This window comes from Eulemur rufifrons, chromosome 7, assembly GCF_041146395.1.
Source record: "Eulemur rufifrons isolate Redbay chromosome 7, OSU_ERuf_1, whole genome shotgun sequence".
Taxonomy (NCBI): domain Eukaryota; kingdom Metazoa; phylum Chordata; class Mammalia; order Primates; family Lemuridae; genus Eulemur; species Eulemur rufifrons.
The window spans coordinates 277,142,629-277,163,896 of record NC_090989.1 but is presented as its reverse complement, the minus strand read 5'-3'; the positions used below and the strand labels follow the sequence as shown (position 1 = coordinate 277,163,896).

Below are 21,268 nucleotides of genomic sequence, written 5' to 3'. Positions count from 1 at the left end.
TGGTGAGCTGTGATGACACCACAGCACTCTAGCCCAGGACAACAGAGCGAGACCCTGTCTCAAAAAAAAAAAAAAAAAAGTCATGTACCTCTAAATGTTTCCCTCAATTCCAGTGAAATCACATATATGAAAACAGTTTTTAAACTATAAGACAGTATTTGTTATAATTAGCTTGGTCTGGTCATCTGAAAATAAACCCATTACAAAGCCGTAGCTGTGTTTATTGTCAGGTTGTAACACATATGCACAGCTGTACCTGTACGTTTGTGTCCCATTATTGTCCAAGTGGACATTAGGGACAATGAAAACATGGCATCATTACCAATAAAGACAGTGATTCTCAAACATTTTGGTCTTAGGAACTATTTATATTTTGAGGACCCCAGAAAGTTTTTGCTTGTTGGGTGATACCTATTTATTGTATTAGGAATAAAAACTGAGATTTATTAATTCATTGAAAAAAATTCATTACATGTTAACATAAAAAACAAATTTTATGAAAAATAACTATAATTTCTTTAAAATTTGTAATGAGAAGAGTGGCACTATTTTATATTTTTGTAAATTTCTATAATCTCTAGCTTATAGAGCTTATTATTATAGCTTTCTATAATCTCTAGCTTATAGAAGATACCTGGATTTTCGTATCTGCCTCTGTATCCAGTCTGTTGCAATACATTGTTTTTGTTGAAATATATGAAGAAAATTTGGCCTAACCCAGATACATTGTTGGAAAAGGGAGGAGTATTTCAATAGCCTTTTCAGATAATTGTGGATATTAATTTTCATCACTATACCAAAATTCAAGGATAGTTTCTTACCTATTAGTTTCTTACCTAATAGTTTCTTACCTATTAGTTAGTTGTAGTCTGGAATCAGAATCAACCATATCAATGAACTTTTTATTTCTTTGTGCACTTGTAAGAGAATGGGCAGGAAAAAGGCAAATAATGTCTTACTGTTATTATTATGAAAATAGTATGGAAATTATGGACCCCCCCAAAGGAATCTTGGGGATTCTGCCCTTGCCACCCCCCCCCCCAACCATGGGTCCCAGACTGCACTCTGAGAACAGTTGATTTAGTTTGTAGTTACTCAATTCAATCTCTTACTGGGTTATTGCTTGTAGGAGTTTGGCGAGGGAGATAGGGCAGGAACAGCCTTCAGCACCCCTTGAGGGAAGAAGAGGAAGAAGCATGGACTCCAGAATCCACTGGCTCTGTTCCAGCTTTGCCTTTCCTAACAGTGGAATCTTGGGCAAGGTTTTGACCCAGTCTTGACCCTTGGTGTCAGAGTTAGGGTTTGAATCTACGTGTCAGAACTCTATATTCCTTTTTTCTTTCCAGGGTTATTAAACCCCAAGTCCACCTCCCAGCCTTTGGCTATCTCCCAGCACCTCCTCTTTCTTTGCTGCAGGCCTAGACTCCACCTACCTCCTTCCTCACCTCTCTGCTTCCCTTTGCCCCCAGAGTAGGCCTGTTTTGCCAGGCTTCATTCCTCTGTTCCTCCTTCCTGATTTCTTACTCCAGAGAGTTAAGCTGCTTCCGCCTTGGATTTTCTGCTTGTGCCCCAAACTGTTCCACACTGAATGCGCTCTTCCAGAGCCTTGTCATCAGTCTGTTTGAGCTCTGGTGCTCAAGTCACGATTAGGCTCCACCCCAAAATTTGATCTATCACAATACATCTTTGAATTATTACAGCTTGAGCATTTTGACGCGATACATTATGGTAATCCATGGCACATAGAGAGACATTAACAGTCCTGACTTTGACAAACTATATTGTGAAGTCTTTGAAGGCACCATTACAATTTGTCTTGTCATTCACACGAAGACTCAGTTCAGCATTAATGTAGATGAACACAATGTGGCTTTTGTTTCATTTAATTGCTTGTGACCTTTTTAATTGCTACTTTAACAAAATACCAAAGGATTATATTTCAATTAAATTAACGGTTTAGGAAGTGGTTTTTGTTTTGTTTTTAGTATGTTTATTTTTAAGATGTTTTGGTTTTCTCTACTTTTTTACTTTGAGTAGCTAAAAAATGTCTTGCCTTAAACAGAAGTAGGTTTTTAATATAAAGTTCATAGTACAGTAATAATTTTTAATATGCAAATAGTACAATACCAAGCATCTTTCATGTGTGGTTTGGGGTCACCCCTTTCCAGAGGATACAAACAGTAAAGTTATACATACAAAGTCAGAGAACTTTTCTGGTCCAAAAACATGCTTTTGGTATAATGCTTTGCTTCAAATATTTGTCCTTAAAATGTCTATTGTATGCACCATTTACTGGGCACTTCTTTCTCCCTTATACTGTTTCCTTTGTGTCCTATAGCTAGTTTGTAAGCTCCTGCAGATCAGGAGGCCTGCTTCATCCTCACCAGTGTTCGCCACAGTCTAGCATACTGTTGACATGGGGAGAGAAGTAGTTGCACATTGCATGGGCCCACAGACGTGCCCCCTCATGGCAGCAGCACTCCTGGGCCTACTCTGAGAGGTGGCACCAGAATTCTAAAACCAGCAGTTGTTTTTATTCAGCAGATAACCTGCTTTGCAGTGAGCAGCATGAATTGGAAGTGAGTGCAGGACTGATCCTACTCTACTCCCTCAGGTGCTGTTGCCCTTCCAGTCATAAAAGCAGACACACCCCTTGTCCGCTGGGGCAAGTCTCAGAACTCACCCAAGTATCAGGGGGACTTAAATCCTCAAATAGGATATGAATTTACACTGTCACAGTGTAGAAGGTCAGTGCAAGAAGCATTAGTATATTGAGCCAGCTCCAGCTATATAAGTCTTAAACAAAATTAATATAAGGAAATTGACAAGCCTTGCTGGTTATTCCATAGCTTTAAGACCTCTACTAAAATCCTATCATCTCATCTGCCCATTATTAACATTTTAGCAAAATATAAAGTTTTCATTAATCTCTCACAGCAAATTTAGGAGTGAAAACTGGCACTTGTTTGAGCTTTTAGGACTACATTAGCTGGTGTATTAAACAAAATATGTCATTCTTCAGTAGCTTCTATAAGAAGCTAAATCAATTTCCAGCCATATTTATGCACCACTTTATCTAAAAGCATCTGAATTATCATTTACAGCTAAGATGCTTTATTAGCAGCTGGCATTGAAATTGCTCAGTAAAAAATTATATGTCACGTTATAGTAATTTTTAAATTGGTTTTAATCCAACATCATAAAATGTAAAAATCTTAAGTGTGAGGTTTTTTTTTTTTAGTAATTGGCATTTTAGCATAATGAGCTGTTACCTCTTTCCAAATCAAATACCTGCAATATTTAGAAAATACTAATTAGTAAAGAGCTAATTTGTATCTAATAATGGCATTTTCTCAGAGCTAAGTTGTATATCTAATACTGGCATTTTCTCAGAAAAGATAGCTTTAAATGATTTTTAAAACATTAAAGAATCTTAATATTTTACCAAAGTTCTCCATAATTCTCATATATAAAGTGTTCTAAAATAGAAATAAATACATTTTGGCAGTTACTTTTCAGTGAAAATGTAGATTGGAGAAAGTGAATGATTATTCTAAACTCCACTTCCTAGCCAGCCTCTCAGTTTGAGATGTGGACATTACCCAGGAGACAGTGGTGATCATGATCATGGCATCTCTATCCAAAATCACAGGTGCTGCAGAGAAAGGAAACAGGTTACTCAGTGGCCCTTGCAGGTGTTGGGTGCAGCTCTGCTGTGTCCTACAGATGTGATCTTGACTAAGTCATTCAGCGTCTCTGACCCTCACCTTCCTGTGGGCACGGAGCCTGGTATTCATCAGTACCCTTGTACTGAGCTCTTGCTTTGCCCCTGCATGTTGGCACTGGCAGGGTCTGGGCTACAGTGGTGAGTAGCGCATCCCTATGCCTGCCCTCTTGAGATTTATAGTCTAGTGCCAGAGACAGACAAGTACTACCTGAGTTAGCTGCTCTGTAGGCAAATGCAGGGTGTGATGACAAGGAGCTGACCTAGACGTGGGGCCTGCGGTCAGGGAAGGTTTCCCTGGGGCGTAACTTGCACTCTTGAGGAGGAATCGGGAAGGGACCAGGAGGAAGTGAGGTAGAGAGAAAGGTGACCCAGGCAGAGAGGACAGCATGTGCAAGACGCTTGAAGATGGGATTCTATCAGAGGCATTCGGTGAATGGCCTGTGAAGTGTGAGGCTGCTTCCTTTCTGAGGGGCATCACTGTAGGTGCTAGAATGGTCTGAGCTGGGAATTAGTGTAGTGTCTGGAAATAGAACACACAATTCCTAAATAAATGAGTTCAATGTGAAAGCATCAGAAACCAACCTTGACTTTAAAAGCTTGCCCTGTAAGTAATAACTATGGGGAGGAAAATCATGTTATTGTCAGGCTACCACTTATATGATAGAATTTTCCAGTTTTATACCCAAATCTAGAGTTTTCCATTTCCCCAGCTCTGCCCCAAGGAGTTCTCTCTGGGTTTCCCTGTGGAACCATCTCTAGGTGCTCAACACAAAGTCTAGGAACCCCTGCTCTCTGGTTGGCCTCTGCTTAGCAGGTGCACCCCCTACTCGGCCCCATCCCCCACACTGGCAAATGGCACCAGCACCTACATCTGCACCTTCAGAAGTCCACATTTCAAACTCCAGGGACTGAGAGATAGGTTAACTTTGCTTAGTGTCACCTCGGGATGTATCTTAGCCTCCCAGAGCCTCAGAGTCCTCGTCTGTACAATATGGAAAATTATGGGACCTACAAGGTTGTCATGAGGCTTAAATGCAGTGACATGTGTAAAGTGGTTAGCACTGTGCCTGAAATATGGTAAGGATTCATACACATTAGCTTTTATTTTTATTTATTTTTTATTTTTTGAGACAGAGTCTTGCTCTGTCGCCCAGGCTACAGTGCTGTGGCGTCAGCCTAGTTCACAGCAACCTCAAACTCCTGGGCTCAAGCAATCCTCCTACCTCAGCCTCCCAAGTAGCTGGGACTACAGGCATGCGCCACCACGCCAGCTAATTTTTTCTGTTTTTAGTAGAGACAGGGTCTCACTTTTGCTCAGGCTGGTCTAAACTCCTGAGTTCAAGAGATTCTCCCGCTTCAGCCTCTCAGAGTGCTAGGATTACAGGTGTGAGCCACTGCGCCTGGCCCATATTAGCTAGTACTTATTGAGCAAAATTTAGTGAGAGTATACCAGTTACCTGCACTGCTTACAGAAGATATAAAGATGAATAAAAAACTTTACTGACTTTCACAAAGCTTCCAGATTAGGACAGAGCAACCACAGACAATTCTAGTGCAAGGCTGAATATGATTCTGAGAGAAGAAAAATAATTATGGTGACTACTAAACATATTATGTATTAGATTCTTTACATAAATTTTGACATTCTGTAAATGGCAGACACTAGAGTTCAGAAAGGTAAAGTCACTTGCTTAAGATCACATAGCAAATTAGAGGCAGAACTTAGGTGTTGAGCCCAGGTCTACCTTGCTCCAGGGTCCAGTATAAGCCAACTTCTGTGGAATTTGTTGCCAGAACCATCAGAAAAGATTTCATGGAGGAAGTAGAGTTAGAGGTAGCCCAGGGATGGGTCTGGAGGATTTTGATGGGTCTAGGGGAAGGGTGGAAGAAGTGTTCTAGGCCAAGGGCACCACATGAGCAAAGACCCAGAAGCAGAAAATCCTGGACCTCTCTGCACAGTCAGGGCTTTGGGAGGAGCTGAGAGAAGGTATGTGTGAGAGGTGACAAGAAAGATTAGAAAGTTATGTTTCAAACAGATTATAGGCTGCCTTGATTGCTTGGCTGAAGAAAGTATGCTTCATTCAGGAGGCTGCGGGAAGCCACGGAAGATTTTTGAGCACCAGTCTTGTTTGTTTCCAATGTCACATACCATGCACAAGGTTCTAAGCATTTGGTGAATGAATGAATGATCAAGGCTTTAGAAAGATGGATGGGAAATGTCTTGTGGTGGCTGGATTGCAGAGAGAGCCTGGTGGCCAGAAGGCCAGTGAGGAGACTGTCACAGACATCCTACTGACAGCAGGCACCCCCTGAACCAGTGGGGGCTGTGGAATGCCGGGCTGCAGGCTGTTAAAGAGACAGTTGGGGAACCTTGGGAAGGACAGGATTCTTCAAGGAACATGGATCACTTTTATAGTCAGGAAAATCATATTTAGGAAAAGAAACAAGAGCACCCGTGCTCTTGTGGTTTTGACTTACTCTTTTAGAGACTGCGCTTCTTGCTGAGAGTGAGCCGGACTTTTTCTATCCTTGTATCCCTGCTACCCAGCCAAGGGCCTGCCATAGAATAGGCAGTGTTTGTGGAATTAATTGTTGAATGATTAATATGTTACCATCTTCTTGTTTACTGGAATGGCATTATTAAGTCATCACTCAGCCTTTTCTTCTCTAAATTAAATAGCCCATATTATTTTAATTTATCCCAAAGCATTTTAAGCAGACACCATTTGCCAAGCTTCATGTATCTTTATGTGTTAAACTGCTTTTTCCTCCCTAGGTTCGAGGGCAGATGGGGTTTTTGAGGAGGATTCTCAGATTGACATAGCCACAGTACAGGATATGCTTAGCAGCCACCATTACAAGTCATTCAAAGTCAGCATGATCCACAGACTGCGATTCACGACTGACGTGCAGTTAGGTAAGTGCATGAACGGATGATGAAGTGACTCTGTATCGGTAGTCAATGTAGAAATAGGGAAAGAAACAACATACAACTTTTATGTGACCTGAATAACTAATGGTAACTTGTTTTCTGAGAAAATGTTTAAACAATGAAATTTAAAGTACATCCTTTTTCCCACTTGAGTGCTCTGTCTTGTCTTCTTTTTTATGAAGCAGAAGATTAGAAATAGAACTAACTTGAGACTCTTTTCAAACTGATTGACTTCTCTGAAGTTCCATAATTCTCTCCATTCTGTGATTCTCTTACATGCTCTCCTTAGAACTGCTTGGTAACGCTGCCACTTGCCTTTCCTTACTCGGAGAACTCATTGCTTATTCATTCATGCCTTTATTCAGGAAGCGTTTTAATGATCTCAGAAGTTATATTTGGATCCTCATCAGATAATCTGGAACTAACTTTCAACTAATTTGGGGGGTTAATTTGTTTCAGTCATGTGCTAAATTTCTGTTTTGACTTAAACCTAACAGGAGTAGAGTAAGTGTCATAGTAATCAACATAATTTTAATTCTTCATCATCATCATCATCGTGGCTACCTTTTCTAGGTATCCACTGTGTATTAGTCACTGAACTAAGTGCTTTACATGTACTACTTAACTACTTAAAAGGTAGGTATTTTTACTGTCCCCAGCTAACAGAGGAGGTAAATGAGGTGCAGAGGGTAAATCTCACGCCCAGCTCACACAGAGGTAAATGGCGGTGTCAGGAGCAGACCCTGGCCCTCCTGAGTGTACCTTCTCCCTAACAAGGAGGTGTGGGGAGCAGAAGGGCGGGTAGCTATGCCAGGCTCACCCAGTCAGGGAGCTGAACTGTCCACTGGCTCTGCCACCCCGCCCTTCCTGCATTTCCTTTGCCTCAAGCATAAAGGGAGAAAGTTTGGATTCTAACTCTAAGGCTCACTAGTTTTATGTTTCTCACAAATGCTTTGTACGTTTCTTATAATAAAATCCTTTCTAACGTTGGCATTAGCCTGAATCTGGCTAACATGTAATACACCTCAAAAAGCTCCTTAAACCAGGCGTGGTGGCTCATGCTTATAATCCTAGCACTCTGGAAGGCAGAGGCGGGAGGATTGCTTGAGGTCAGGAGTTCAAGACCAGCCTGACAAAGAGTGAGACCCCATCTCTACTAAAAAAAAAATAGAAAAAATTAGCTGGGCGTGGTCGCAAGCACCTATAGTCCCATCTACTTGGGAGGCTGAGGCAGGAGGATCTCTTGAGCCCAGAAGTTTGAGGTTGCAGTGAGCTATGATGACACCACTGCACTCTAGCCAGGGTGACAGAGTGAGACTCTGTCTCAAAAAAACAAACAAAACAATCTCCTTAAATATTCTATTGCTTTCCAACTTGACTGACAGGAATTTCCAATATGTTGACAATATAGCTTAGTAATTAAGAGTTGGGCAAATGAATCACAACTGGTTTAAATTGTTGCTATATCAGTGACCAGCCATATAACCTTAAGCAAGTGGCTTAATCTTTCTGAGCCTGAATTCTATCCTGTTTAAATGGGAATGTCAGTAGTACCAGCTTCTTAGGATTGCTATGGGGAACAAGTAGGATACTACATGTGAAGCACTTAGCACAGGGCCTGGCAGTTGGCAAACTTTTGTAAATGAGAACTGTTAGTCGAGAGGCAGTGTAATGCAGCACTTAGAAGACACACTGGCTTCAAACCCTGGCTCATGTATTAGCTGTATCACCACTGGCAAATGATTTGGAGCCCCGGTTTCCTTATCTGTAAAATAAGGGTAATAATAGTCCTTATCTCATAGAGTAATTATGAGGATGAAATGTCACAGCACATGCAGAATACTTAGAAAGGCTCCTGGCATATTGCAAGTGCTCAATAAACATTAGCTGCTAGGATGATGTTGATCCTAACAGGCTAAATAGATGAATCAGCACCCAGTAACTCTGAACCAAAACACAGACCCCACCTTTTTTCCCCTCTCTGTACAATGAGTCCTCACTTAATGTCATCAATAGGTTCTTAGATACTGCAGCTTTTTTTTCTCATTAATGTTATAACAAACAACATTGAACAAAATGACATTATACGAGGATATGCTGTACGTCATTTTGCCTAAAGTCACAGTTTCCAAGAACCTATCAGTAACATTAAGGGAGGACTTACTGTGTCTGTTCCTCCTCACAAAAAACTCTGAATATCTAAAGTGGTAAAATTGTTTATTTAATGTTGATTCTTAAAACATAAAGTTGTTCAATGTTGTTCATCCTGGGAATGTTTTTCCTGGTGTCTATCATAGAGATAAAAATAGTAAGATTGCTCAGAAAGAAGCCAGATCTCAAAAAAAAAAAAAAAAAAGTATATACTATATGATTCTATTTATATAACTTTCAAAAATACACAGAAATATTCTTGTGTAAGAAGTAATGATAGTGGTTATCCTGTGGGCTAAAATGGCCATGGTGGCTGGAGGTGGCTTCTGGGAGGCTGGGAAAGTTCTGTTTCTTGATCTGGGTGTTAATTATATGGGTATGTAGACTTTGTGGAAAAGCCGTTATATATACTCATGATTTGTGCACTTTCTGTGTGTATATTTTTAATTAAAAGTTTACTAAAATTTAAGAATGCTAGTCAGACATCCCATTTGTGTTTGGCTGCGGAACTTGCCCAGTAGCAGAGGGTCTGTTTTTTCCAAGTGGGCCTAGTTTTAAGAGGCCCAATAAGTAGCCCAACTGTGATCGAGACAGAGGCCCAAGGCAGGGATTTTCCCAGTTGAGCGTTATCAGTGAATCCATCCTACTCATTCCCAGTGTGAAAAGCAATGCCTTGGAGTGACAACCAAGATGGTGGGCTGCTTTCCCTACTTTTCTCCAAAGGCAAAAAAAGACAAACTTTAATTCATCAGATTCTGACTTGTATATTCATTCAAAGGAAAAAGTCCACAAAAGGATCTGTGGGAGGAGCCCAGGCTCTGCAGTCAGTCAGGACTAGGTTTGAATTCCAGCTTTACCACTTACCTACAGTGTCACCTTGGACAAGTCTCCTTCCCTTTCAGTCTTGGTTTTTGCCATTTATAAAATGAAGATTACAATGTTTACCTTTTAGATTGTAGGAAAATGTCTGGCCCATAGAAGCTGTATTCTAAATGGTAGCTTATCTTAGTGTTGTTACTGTCATTGTTGTCATTATTTATCTTGCCTGTTGCCCTCTCCTAGTCCACCATCTTGAAAGCATTGAACCAGATCACTGAGATTAGGTGGTAGCTCTCCTGGCAGAGTTTCACAGTGGAGACGTGTCAGGTAGAAATGGATGATGACAGTCATGTACTCATCTCTCCCTAGAGCGTTCTGTGAAGTGAGGCAACTGGAGGCCAGGTCCCAGTCATCTCTGATGGCTTCCAGTGTCACACATGGCGCCCCCTGGTGGAGAGTCACAGCTCTGAGGAGCTTCTAAAACAGATGTCAGAACGTTTGTTTCTATTATGAATCTAGGTTCAATCTTTAGCATTATAAGCAGAAACTTCATGAATTAGTCCTAAGAAATTTTGTAACAACCAGATAAAAATTGTGCCCATGAGTATCATATCATGCAGTGAATAAATAAGTTCATTTTCCCTTCCCATGTAGACTAGGTCAGGCATATAACTTGAGACACTCTCCCTCCTTACAAAGCAGATGATAACACATCCCTTCACTCTAACAACAACAAAAACCTGCACACAGCAATCCAGAAATTCTTTCCTTCTGAAATAGATGCTACTGCAAAGTGCAGAACAGCAAACAGAACACCCTTTATGAACATTCAAGTGAGCAGCTGGATTCTGAGATCAGTAAATAATTTATTTTATTTCACCTGACTAGCCAGGTGCTTCAGATCTTTCCTGACACTGATGGATGGTCTCCTCTGCCCATCCATCCTGTGTCAGTCAGAACAGAGATTTCACTTGGGCCCTGTGGCAAGTTCTTCTAAGTGGTGTCTGTGTGTGGCATTTGCCTGGCATCCATGCTGATTCCACAGAAAACCACCCGTCCACGCTGAATTAGTGGTACGTAACAGCACACAGCGGAAGATTGGAATCCCTAGGCTCTGCAGCACCACTACAGCTGCTTGTCTTCTGGTGGGGAAGTAGTGGCTGATGTGCCAATTTTACCATCTGCCATTTGTTTCTGAGAAAGTCAGGAGATGAGAGACTCAAACTTTGATCTGCAAGACCCAAACTTAAACCAGACTTTTCTATGATTGAAAAACTATTGGATTCTATTAATGAAACCTATATCAAAGATGATCTTTTAAAATAATATTAATAAGAAATATAATTTTTAAAAGCAGTTATTACGTATGAAGTGCTTACTGTGTGCCAGGCACTTTGCTAATCTCTCTCTTTACATGCAGTGGTGCCTGAAATCGTACTATTCTATTAGATAGTACTGAAATTATCTTCACTTTTTATATGAGGAAACTGGGGTATAGGGAAAAAACCTAGTAAGTAGTAAAGCTGGGATCAGAACCCAACACTGTCTGAGGCCGAGTCCTGAGCCTAACTACTATATTATGCCTTGGATGCAAATCATCATTGTGCTGATACTCTGTAGTTCTGTGATGATTTATAATATACAGAGAACTTGCATTCCTATTACATCATTAATCTACACAGCACATTGATAGTTGTTCCCATTTCATGACTAAGAAGACTGAGGCTTGGGGGAATTAATGAAATCATTTGGTGTGTATAAAGTGCTTAGTGTTTACAGGCACATGGCTGCTACTTAATGAGTACTAACTCTCCCTCCCCGTCAGCCATCAGGATATACAGGAGGGTACCAGTCCCAGTAGCCAAACCGGGACTGAAAACCAATCCTGTATGCTAAACCCAGTCCATCACACTGCAGGTGACTCAGTTGTTAATAACTTGCCTTTGTAAAGGAAATGATTACTTCTAGTTGGCTAGTTTCAAAACTTGTGCACATCTCTCACTCCTCTCCCTCGCCTAGCATCTCATCAGTGTAGCATGAGTACTACAACTCCCTCTTCCACTCCCCTTTAGACGTTGTTCTTCAGCCACTGCACTTCTTCCCTCTGGGCCCAGAGCTAACCTCACAATCCTTTCCAACACAGCCCCTACCAATCAGTTGGAGTTGGTTTTTAAATTGAAAGCTTACCGAATAAAGCCATGATGCCTAACCATTCCCTGTATTTCTCTAAAACATTCTTGGAATATTTCATCTTGTCTGCTTTCCCTCTATGTTGGGGCTAAAAGTGCAGATGCCCTCTAAGTGTAGACCTTGCTTGAAATTCTACCAAGTTGAAGTTCTGTCCATTATCTTGATCTCTTATATGCCTGATTCTATGTGCCCAACCACTTGACAGAAAAGTCAGGCACTGAGACAGCAGCGCTACCCAAATGTGCCAAGGTTGGTAGGAGGAAGTAGGTTGGGGACCATTGACATGAAAAGCATCCGATGGTGAATGCCAACCATGATCTAGGAAGCCCATAGTATATTATCAATAAGTATTAATATTGATTAGCCAGCTGGCAAAAGCTGAATGACAAAGCACCAGCCAAGGGGCTGCACAGAAACTGACACAAGAACGAGGCAGAGAGGGCCAAGACATTACCAGAGTGATACCTCTCATTTGCATGGCACCTTAGAGCAATGGTTCTGACCTCAGTCATCTATCAGAGTCACAAAGTCCCTGGCCTCATCCCAGACCAGCTGGCTCAGAATCTTCCCTTGCCAGGCACAGTGGCTAACACCTGTAGTCCCAGCACTTTGGGAGGCCAAGGTGGAGGATCACTTGAGATCAGGAGTTTGAGACCAGCCTGGGCAACATAGCAAGATCCCATCTCTACAAAAAAAATTTAAAAATTATCCAGGTATAGTGGGAAATACCTGTAGTCTCAGCGACTCAAGAGGCTGCGGCAGGAGGCTTGTTGGAGCCCAGGAGTTTGAGGCAACAGTGAGCTATGATCCTGCCACTATACTCTAGCCAGGGCAACAGAGCAAGACGCTGTCTCAAAAAAAAAAAAAAAAAAGAATCTCCCTTTGATTGTGGTATTTGGGACACACAACCTCACAGTATTTAAAGGACTCTGACCCCTTATCTCTTCATCCAAACTTGTTTTTACTGACTGGGCAGGTCAACCTGGTTTTCCCAACACAGGGTCTCAGGCTGAGAAGTAGTTTGATAGTTGTGCCACTTGTACTAACTTGATTCCTTTGCCTTATCATTTGTCAATGTAGACCCTTCCCCTGTCACTGAACACATAATATACCATGAATCCCATCTGTGTCATAATTACACATATAACCTAACATAATTCTGTATAGAATATACAGAATCTGTATAGGATTTACAAATAAAGGTATAAAATAACCTCTACCATGGTTCCATGGGTACTTCCATTATCTCTTCATAAAACAATCCAGTATGTATAATCATATTACTTGTGATTATAGTACTTATTTATCAAAAATATCGAGTACAGTACCACATATCTTAGAGAAGGTAAAAAGGTTTCATCTCATAAACTGACTGCAATCAAGTTTGTGATGTCTGCCCAGAGAGTTGTGCTGAGACAGCATCTCGAGTTGTGTCTGAGGGCAACATAAAGAAACTCTGTGATTGATTAAAAATGTCTGCCCTGGGCCTGAGCATGATGAGAGGCAGCATATTTGCCATCTATTGTCTTCCCTGCTTTGTGTTTCCTACTGCTGTTGTTATTTAATCCCCAGTCAATAAGTATAAGCCAGCACTCAGAGGAAGACTCTGTTACAGTGTGATTTTAAACATACAATATGCAAACTTAAGCAACACAGCAATAACACAAGAGTGAGTGAGTGAAAGCAACCAGCTGTGGCCTGGACTTTACTACTCCTCAGGCTCACCCTGAGGCTAAAAGTAGCTCTGGGTGGCTGTGTGAATCAGATATTTTGCCTCGGGACCTATAGAATAAAGTTCAAGTAATTACATGATCTGGAAATACATGTTCTTAGGAAATGGATTGATTTTCCTTCCATGTTTCCATTTCATTTTCTCACCGAACCCTAAGAAGATACCCTGTTCCATTCCAAGACACTAAAATGACTACAAGGAGGCATGCATCACACTCGACTCCAAAATCCCTGGGTCTGTTCTGTAATTTGAGGATGGCAATTCTATTAAATGATTGTTCTGTCCCTACTGGGACAGTATTTTCTGAATCAAAATTTGTAATTGAGTGTAAGGCTAATGAACTCATAAGATAGCAGGACAAATACTATCAAGACTGCCTCCAGACTAGCCTGAGCAAGAGTGATACCCCGTCTCTACTAAAACTAGGAAAAATTAGCCAGGCATGGTGGTGCATGCCTGCAGTCCCAGCTACTTGGGAGGCTGGGGCAGGAGGATCACTTGAGCCCAGAAGTCTGACATTGCTGTGAGCTAGGCTGATGCCACCGCACTCTAGCCCAGGAGACAGAGCAAGACTCCATCTCAATAAATACATAAATAAAATAAAATAAAAGACTGCCTCCAGAAAACTCCTTTACCGCATTGGTGCTCAGTGCAGTGATTGGGTCAAGGGAAATGACTGGGAATGTCAGAAGCTCCAGGAGCTTTTCCTAACTACACATCTTCTGCTAGTTGCCTGCTGCCAGAGACACCCTTTTGAGAATTCCTGTCAGTAATCCAGGGTTGTTAATGACAATGTGTCAGGTTCCTTAGGTACTTGAGAAAGAATTGAGAATTGGAAAAAGTTGAGAACTACTGGCATAATGGAATTAACGGGAGCAGGATTCATGAGAGTTCATCCAAGGTTCTGTACTTTTTTATCACTTCTCATCCTTGGAACTTGCACTCCAACAGTGTAGCAGGGCCCGAACATGGGGAACATCGGGGTTTTCCCCACTCCACAAGTGATGCTATAAATTCTCTTAGGAAATGGCATTACTGCTCACCTGAGAGAATTTACCCCTCACCCAAAGACAGGTATTGCTGGGATTAAACACCCCAGGTCTCGTTTAGTAAGCTCTGCCCTGCGACCGAGCCCTGTGCTGAATGCTGCTGTGCATTTGTTCATGTTCGGGCCCCCCTTAGCCTGCATGCCCATGATAACAGTGTGGTCAGGCACACTCAGACTTGTCCTTGAGTCTCTTACTGACCACAGACTGGAATTGGCAGCTTTTAGCTGAGACTCACAAACTAGTTTGGAATGGTTAGCTGCTTGAATGGAACCGGCCATCCTGGGGCCTAGTGCCCCCTCGATCTCAAGAAAATAAGGCTCTGCTGGGTTTCGTTTTAGTTGTGACCCAAAATATGATTTTATCATCTATTTTGGGTGCCAAACATGTTGCTGGAGGCAGTCGGTGCTGTTTATACTGTAATGCGTTTGATTGGTGTGTGAATACACAGCACTGCTGTGAGGCAAGAGAGCTAGTCTGTTTAAGCCCTCGCCTGGTTAGTAGTATGGGGATATGAATTATGGTTACAGCTCTGTCATTAATGGGTGACATCAGACAAGTCATGTCCCAGCCCTGAGCCTCAATTTCTTCATATGGAGAATGAAAGCCTCAGACTAGGTGATCTCTGAGGTCTCATTAAGCCCAAACAGCCTGTGTGTCTGATCCTGTGTGTAAATTCAGACAAGTTTCAAAGACTTCCCTGACTCTCTGTGGATGCTATCGATTGGCTGCGTATATTCAGCAAAATCCACTCTGGCCCAGAGTTGTTCAGTGGCACTCCCTGGGGGCTTTTCCAGGCTTTCATAGGCTCTAGGTAACCTGCAGACAAGAGGATTTTAGAATTGTATGAAAAGCTACTCCAGGATTTTAACAGCAGTGGTGCTTTGTAGTCTTAGATTAAAAGTTGTAAGAAATTGATGAATGAACCACAGCTCATGATGTCTGAGCAAATAAACAGTACCTCAGGAAATACTGAAACATGGAATGTTAAATGCCCTAATTTTTGCCCAAGTGTTGTTTTAGCCTCCTAAAGGGCTATTTTAAATAAGTACCTTAGGGGAGGCGAACATTCTCCTCTGGAACATAGGAAACAGCTGGCAGGTGGGAACACACCCTAGACTTAGCTAGACCTAGGCTTCAACCCCAACTTGGAAGTTTACTAACTTGATTGACCCTGGGGTAGTACATAATTTCACCTTTCTGAGATTCATCTTTAATAGTAATTTGAGTAATAATTGATTGAGCTCTTCTTATGTGCCAGCACATACTAAGTTTTTTATGTGCTTATGCCATTCATTCCATCTGCACGACACCCTGGGGAGTTGGTACTGTTGCTACCCCCATTTTACAAAGGAAGAAGCTCAGGCTCTCCAAGGGAGAAGTGACTTAGCCCAGGATGACACCAGTGGGAATGTGCCAGCAAAATCAAGGTCTCCAAATTAATGACCTGGAGACCTTATAGGGTGGGGATTCCCTAGCACAAAAGTTTCCACAACTCCAGGTCTGAAAACATTCTTCCTAATAATTGACTTGAACTCTTAGAAGTTGCAGGGAAGAGATATGCCCAGGGACACTCGGTGATGGTGGGAAGTTATTGAAAGGATTCATGGGGATGAGGGTGTTGGTCTCCCTAGGTGGATTCTGGTGCTTCCAAGACTGGGATGCAGAGCAGGTTGCAGGGAGAAGTCTCCCCACCCGCTAAGCCAAGGGCTGGTCAGGTTCCTCATCTACCGACCTCCCCATGGCTCCCTGAGCTCCCAGTCCTGACCCTCATTGCTGGGTCCGAGTCACACCCCTTAGTCCAGTGTCTGACTCCTGATAACAGCGGTCATTAGAAGGCGTAGTATTAGTTACTAGCTATGTGTCAGGCACAAATTCAAGCACTTTTCATGCCTTATTTCACTTAATCCTCACAACAAGCCCGTGAGGTATATATTATTATTATCTCCATTTTATAGTAATTTGCCCAAAGTCACATAGGAAGTAGGAAGCTGATATTTGAACGTAGAACTTTCTGATTCCAAAGTCCCCATCCCTAACCCTTCTGTACTACTACCTTTAAATATAAAATGGGCTAATACTACCTTCCTAATAGAGGTGTTGTAAGCTCTCAGTAAGCCACCGTACACGAAAGGACCTAGCACAGGGGCTGGCCAAAGTGGGTAGTCGGTCTGCCCTCTTCTGCTCACAGTGAGTGTTAGGAGAAGATGATACACAGCACTAATTTCCTTTTATGGAAATCTTTTACTTAGTTAAAACAGACAAGGCTCTCCTTGTGATAACTCTAGAGCCTTGGACAAATAGTTTCTCCGGAGAATTGTATATACATTAGAGTAGTGTTTTTGTTTATTTTGAGCTGTCTTGTTACGGCAGGATTTATATGCTGGCGTCGATGTAGGACAGCAATCAGGCAATGTTTTCTGCCTTTGACAGTTGGTGTGATAGTTTGCTTCCAGTGAAGTTTGACTCACTGTATCTGGAAGCTGTCAGGGGTGGGAGCATGAAAAGGTCATGACGGATGGCTGTGGATGAGTGGTGAGGGGAGAGAGCCGGTAAAGGAGACAAACAGCCTCCCTTGTTTCCGAGGGAAGGAGCTGACCCTGTGCGCCAGGCCAGCCCCACGCGCTCTTCCTCACCTGCCACAGCCGGGAGAGGGAAGCCTGCTGGGCACCAGCTTGAGAGTGGCCGGTGGTGTGATGACGCTCCTGCCTGCTTCCCTGCAGCTCAGGCCTGGGGTGCTCGACAACTGCTAGGAGGAAGCATTCTTCAACTTAGGGTCACTTTCACCATTATCAAGACTTCAGTGTACTTGTCCTTCCCCACATTTTAAAAGTTGGGAAAGAGTACTTAAGTCTGCAGTGGAAACAAAAAAAAAAAAATATGTCAACTTTTAAAGTGATATTTGTTTTTCTTTTTGGTAGAATTTTTCATTTGGAAAAATACAGAAAAGGAAAGAATGTAATCCCACTAACCAGAGTTGACAATTCTTACCAGTTTGGAACATATCCTTTTGGTCTCCTTTTTATAAATGTTTTTCTCATCCTTTTCAATCATGGCATAAGAATTTTTCCAAGTCAAAACTTTTCTTATGCATAATTTTTCATGATTATATTGTATTCCATCATGGTTGAATTAACTATTCCTCTATTTTTGCCCATTTAAGTTGGAGAAATATAAATTTAACAAAAGCCAACTTCCCTTATTTCCTTGGAGATATATTTATAATTTGAATTACTTAAAATGGTTCATAGGTGATACTTTAAGGAATACCTCTGCCTTCAGTGACCTTAGATGAAAACTTTAGCAAGGAAACCACAATCATGCTCAATGGTTAGAAAGATAGAAAGATATTGATTGGATTTGAGCCCCAGTTTGCCATGTATGAACAGAAATAGATGTATGCATTTATTGGCATATTCAAACATTCGTTTATTCCTTGGTGAAAGCTGACAGAGGAGACTAAAGACTGTTCAGGCATAGTTCCTTATTACATCGTCTTGACTCAAACAGATGAAGCTGTGCGGAGCAGTGGAAAGAACAGGGCTAGGGAAGCAGACAGCTCTGGGTTTTGAAGTGGCTTTTCCACTTAAACGCTCCCTGACCTTAGACAAGCACCTTGGGTTGCTTCTGCAAGCATGGTTCTTGCAGAATGGTGTAATGGCTGAGAGGACACATTCAAATCCAGCTTTGCCACTTATGAGCTGGGTGATCTTAGGCAAGTTACTCAACCTCTCTGTGTTTGTGTTTCCTAGTCTGTAAAATAGGGATGAACATTGTAACCAACTTCGTGAGTTTGTTAGGAGATTTGAATCAATGGATTTCTAACCATGCTGGCACATAGTTGTGGTCATACTTTAGGTGCTCAGTGAATGGTGTCTATAATTGGCATCATAAATGTCAGGCCTAAGGAGAAGGTTGTGCTGAATGATTCCTGGTGCCTGAGCCCACTGAAGCGGGAGCCGTAGTGAGCCTGCTAGGGTTGTACGTTTGCTCTTGGCCTAGGCCTTTGCCTTGAGGAAAGCGAGCCACAAGGAGCATGCATGCAGCACTCCTCTTCTCTCAGTGCTCCTCCGTCACAGGGACACAGTGCTGCTTCTGGCCCCCTAACCCACCCACTCCCCTCAACAGCAAAGAAGTGGCAGTGACAAGTGAGTCACAGTTGCACTACTTGTCCTACCCACTTGAAAGCCCCACCAGCCTGGCTTCCACAGCTTCCTCCTCCTCCCCTCATCACCGCAGTGGTGCCCCAGGATCCTCTCTGACTCCTCCTTTGCCCTCTCACCCCACATCCTGTCATTTGCCTAGTCCTAGTGCTTTTGTCTTTAACCTGCTTGTCCTCACCGCACCCCACCCAACTCTTTCTCTCTTCAGCAGTGGGGTCTGGGTGTGCTGAGGGAGATGGGCCCCCACCGTGGACTGTCTCGGGCCCTCCGAGCCTGTAATCAGAGGGCTGCCACTTGGCCAGCAGGAGAAAAACAGGGTCCTATATGGCTGCATGCTCTGCTTTAAGAAGCTGAGACTCACACAAATCTCAAGTAGGGTGAGATTATTTAATGTACAAAAGGATTTTTCCCATCAGGAAAGATTCTCCTACAGGTTCCTTTAAATAGTGACTCCTCTAGGCAGGCTAGTGTTTTACAGATCATTAACTGCTTGACTGAAAGCCTACAGGGCAGAGAAACTTAAAACTAAAGTGTTGGGAGCCCCTGCCAATTACAGATCGATTCAAAATGAAGATAAAGTATCTCTGCAACTAGAAGTCAGTGGGGAAAATGTGATTCAATTCAGAAAAAAAATCTGATTTACACACAACTTTTTTGAGCACACCAATTATTTAAATGGTGTTCCACCTGTCTGCTCATCTTGAACCTATTGCATCCCTTTCCCACATCTTCATCCTCTAGCCCCAGTCTTGGGGTTCCCCTCAGTGAACAGTGACTGCACAATAACCCCGGGAAAGGGCGTCATTGGCAAAGTGTTCTTATGGCCATGAGAGCACAGGCAGTTGATGCAGAGATACAGCCTGTAATGGATGAACTATACAGTAACAATTTGCAGATAAAAATAATAGAAGTTAAAGTGTACTTTACATGATAAAAGAAAGATGAAAGAGAACGAGAGTCTGTTACATCTGAGATGGTTACAAAAGTCCTGCTTTGTGAAGTAGGCTCTGTTGAAAAGATTGATGCAATGGGGAGTGACCTTGGCTTGGAGCAGGAGCTGGTGATGTATGTATGAGCATCCCTCTGCTAAATGGACCCAGATTTGTAGCACTAATATACATGGGAGCCCAGAACCAAACTCAGTATGGCAATAAATCAACAGCCACTTTGGGTGTCATTTCTGGTTTATATTCCACTATTGTTCTATCACTTTAATTCATGTCACTATCATCTTTTCATCTGGAACAGTTTTATATAATTTTCCAGTGGAGTTACCTGACAAATCCTATCAAATTAACAAGGTACATTAACAATATTGACTGACTACGGCTTCAAGAGTTGCAGGGCCATAGAACAAAATTTTAAAACCATGTCTCTCTGGTGATGATTTTTTTCCCCCTCTCTTTCTGAGAACAGAATGTGGGGCAGGGTTTATTTCCACATAAGAGATATGCACATTTATTTTGCTCTGCTTGTTTTGACTTTTATAAATGTCAAAATAAGCAGAAGGAGAGGAAAACATGCACGCGCGCACACACACACACACACACACACATGCTCTCTTGCTACCAACCAGCCACCACGGCTTAAGTACTTTTATTTTTTCAGGGAACTATAGAAATGTCCAGATCCTTAACAATTAATGACCAAATTGGAGGCAAGAGTGTAACTAGGTAATTGTAATCTATTTTAAGTGAAATGTAATAAAATTGGTCTGATACATTCTCACCCTCCTGAAATCATCTAGACCTGAATGTCCAAAGTCAATTGGACTTATGACATTATGCCTAATTGAAACATGATGTTCCTGAAATATGTCTAATGACAAATTCCGACATTCGATTAGTAAAAAAATACCAATTGTTCATCTTTACCAAAGACCACACAGTAATGACCAGGGTTAAGCAATCGTCACTGCATTTTCTCCTCTGAAGACAGCAGAGGAGTCTCTGCTAGTCTCTGCACATAGTCTTCTGCCTTTGTCTAACTGGTATTTGGGATTTATTTATTCATAAAATAAAATAGAAATAAATGGAGTGTGTAGCAGACCTAATCGCTAGGATTTTGTTTGTATTTGTTTTCTTTTTTAATTTGCTGTTAGACTATGGTTGGTATGTATGTGTATATATACATATGTTTTTAGGGTTTTTTATGGGGGGAGTTAATTAGGCTGTTTCTTTTATCTGGTTCTTTTGGTTTACTGAGTTTTCTCACATTTTGTTCAAAAATTTCTGAGTGATTCGTAGGATGAAATATGTTAACTCTGATTGTCTTTTCTGTTGCAGTATACACATTTGATTATTCTAATTATGTCTTCCATCCTTACTTCATTTTGCTTTTTCTTGCTTTGACCCTGACCTTTAAACTATGCCCTAAAAATTAATTACTTTTAAGGTTCCATATGGGGCCCACCATAGAAAGCATACTAAAGGTTTTTGTCTCACTTCATGAACATATTCCTCAATTTTCAGCAAAAGAGGGAAAACAGCGCATCTAGCCTAGATCATG

General features: G+C 41.8%; 1 protein-coding gene across 8 annotated transcripts in view; it reads left to right on the top strand.

The window, feature by feature from the left end:
* MAPKAP1 (MAPK associated protein 1) overlaps positions 1 to 21,268 on the top strand; it is a 237,538-nt gene that overhangs the window by 186,434 nt on the left and 29,836 nt on the right. For 7 of the 8 annotated variants that reach the window (XM_069476792.1, XM_069476791.1, XM_069476789.1 and 4 more), the window contains one exon: positions 6,504 to 6,644. The exons of the other annotated variant lie outside the window; for it this stretch is intronic. In XM_069476792.1, coding sequence (XP_069332893.1) covers positions 6,504 to 6,644 — 141 coding nt within the window. The remainder of the gene's footprint in view (positions 1 to 6,503; positions 6,645 to 21,268) is intronic. 8 annotated transcript variants of the gene reach the window in all.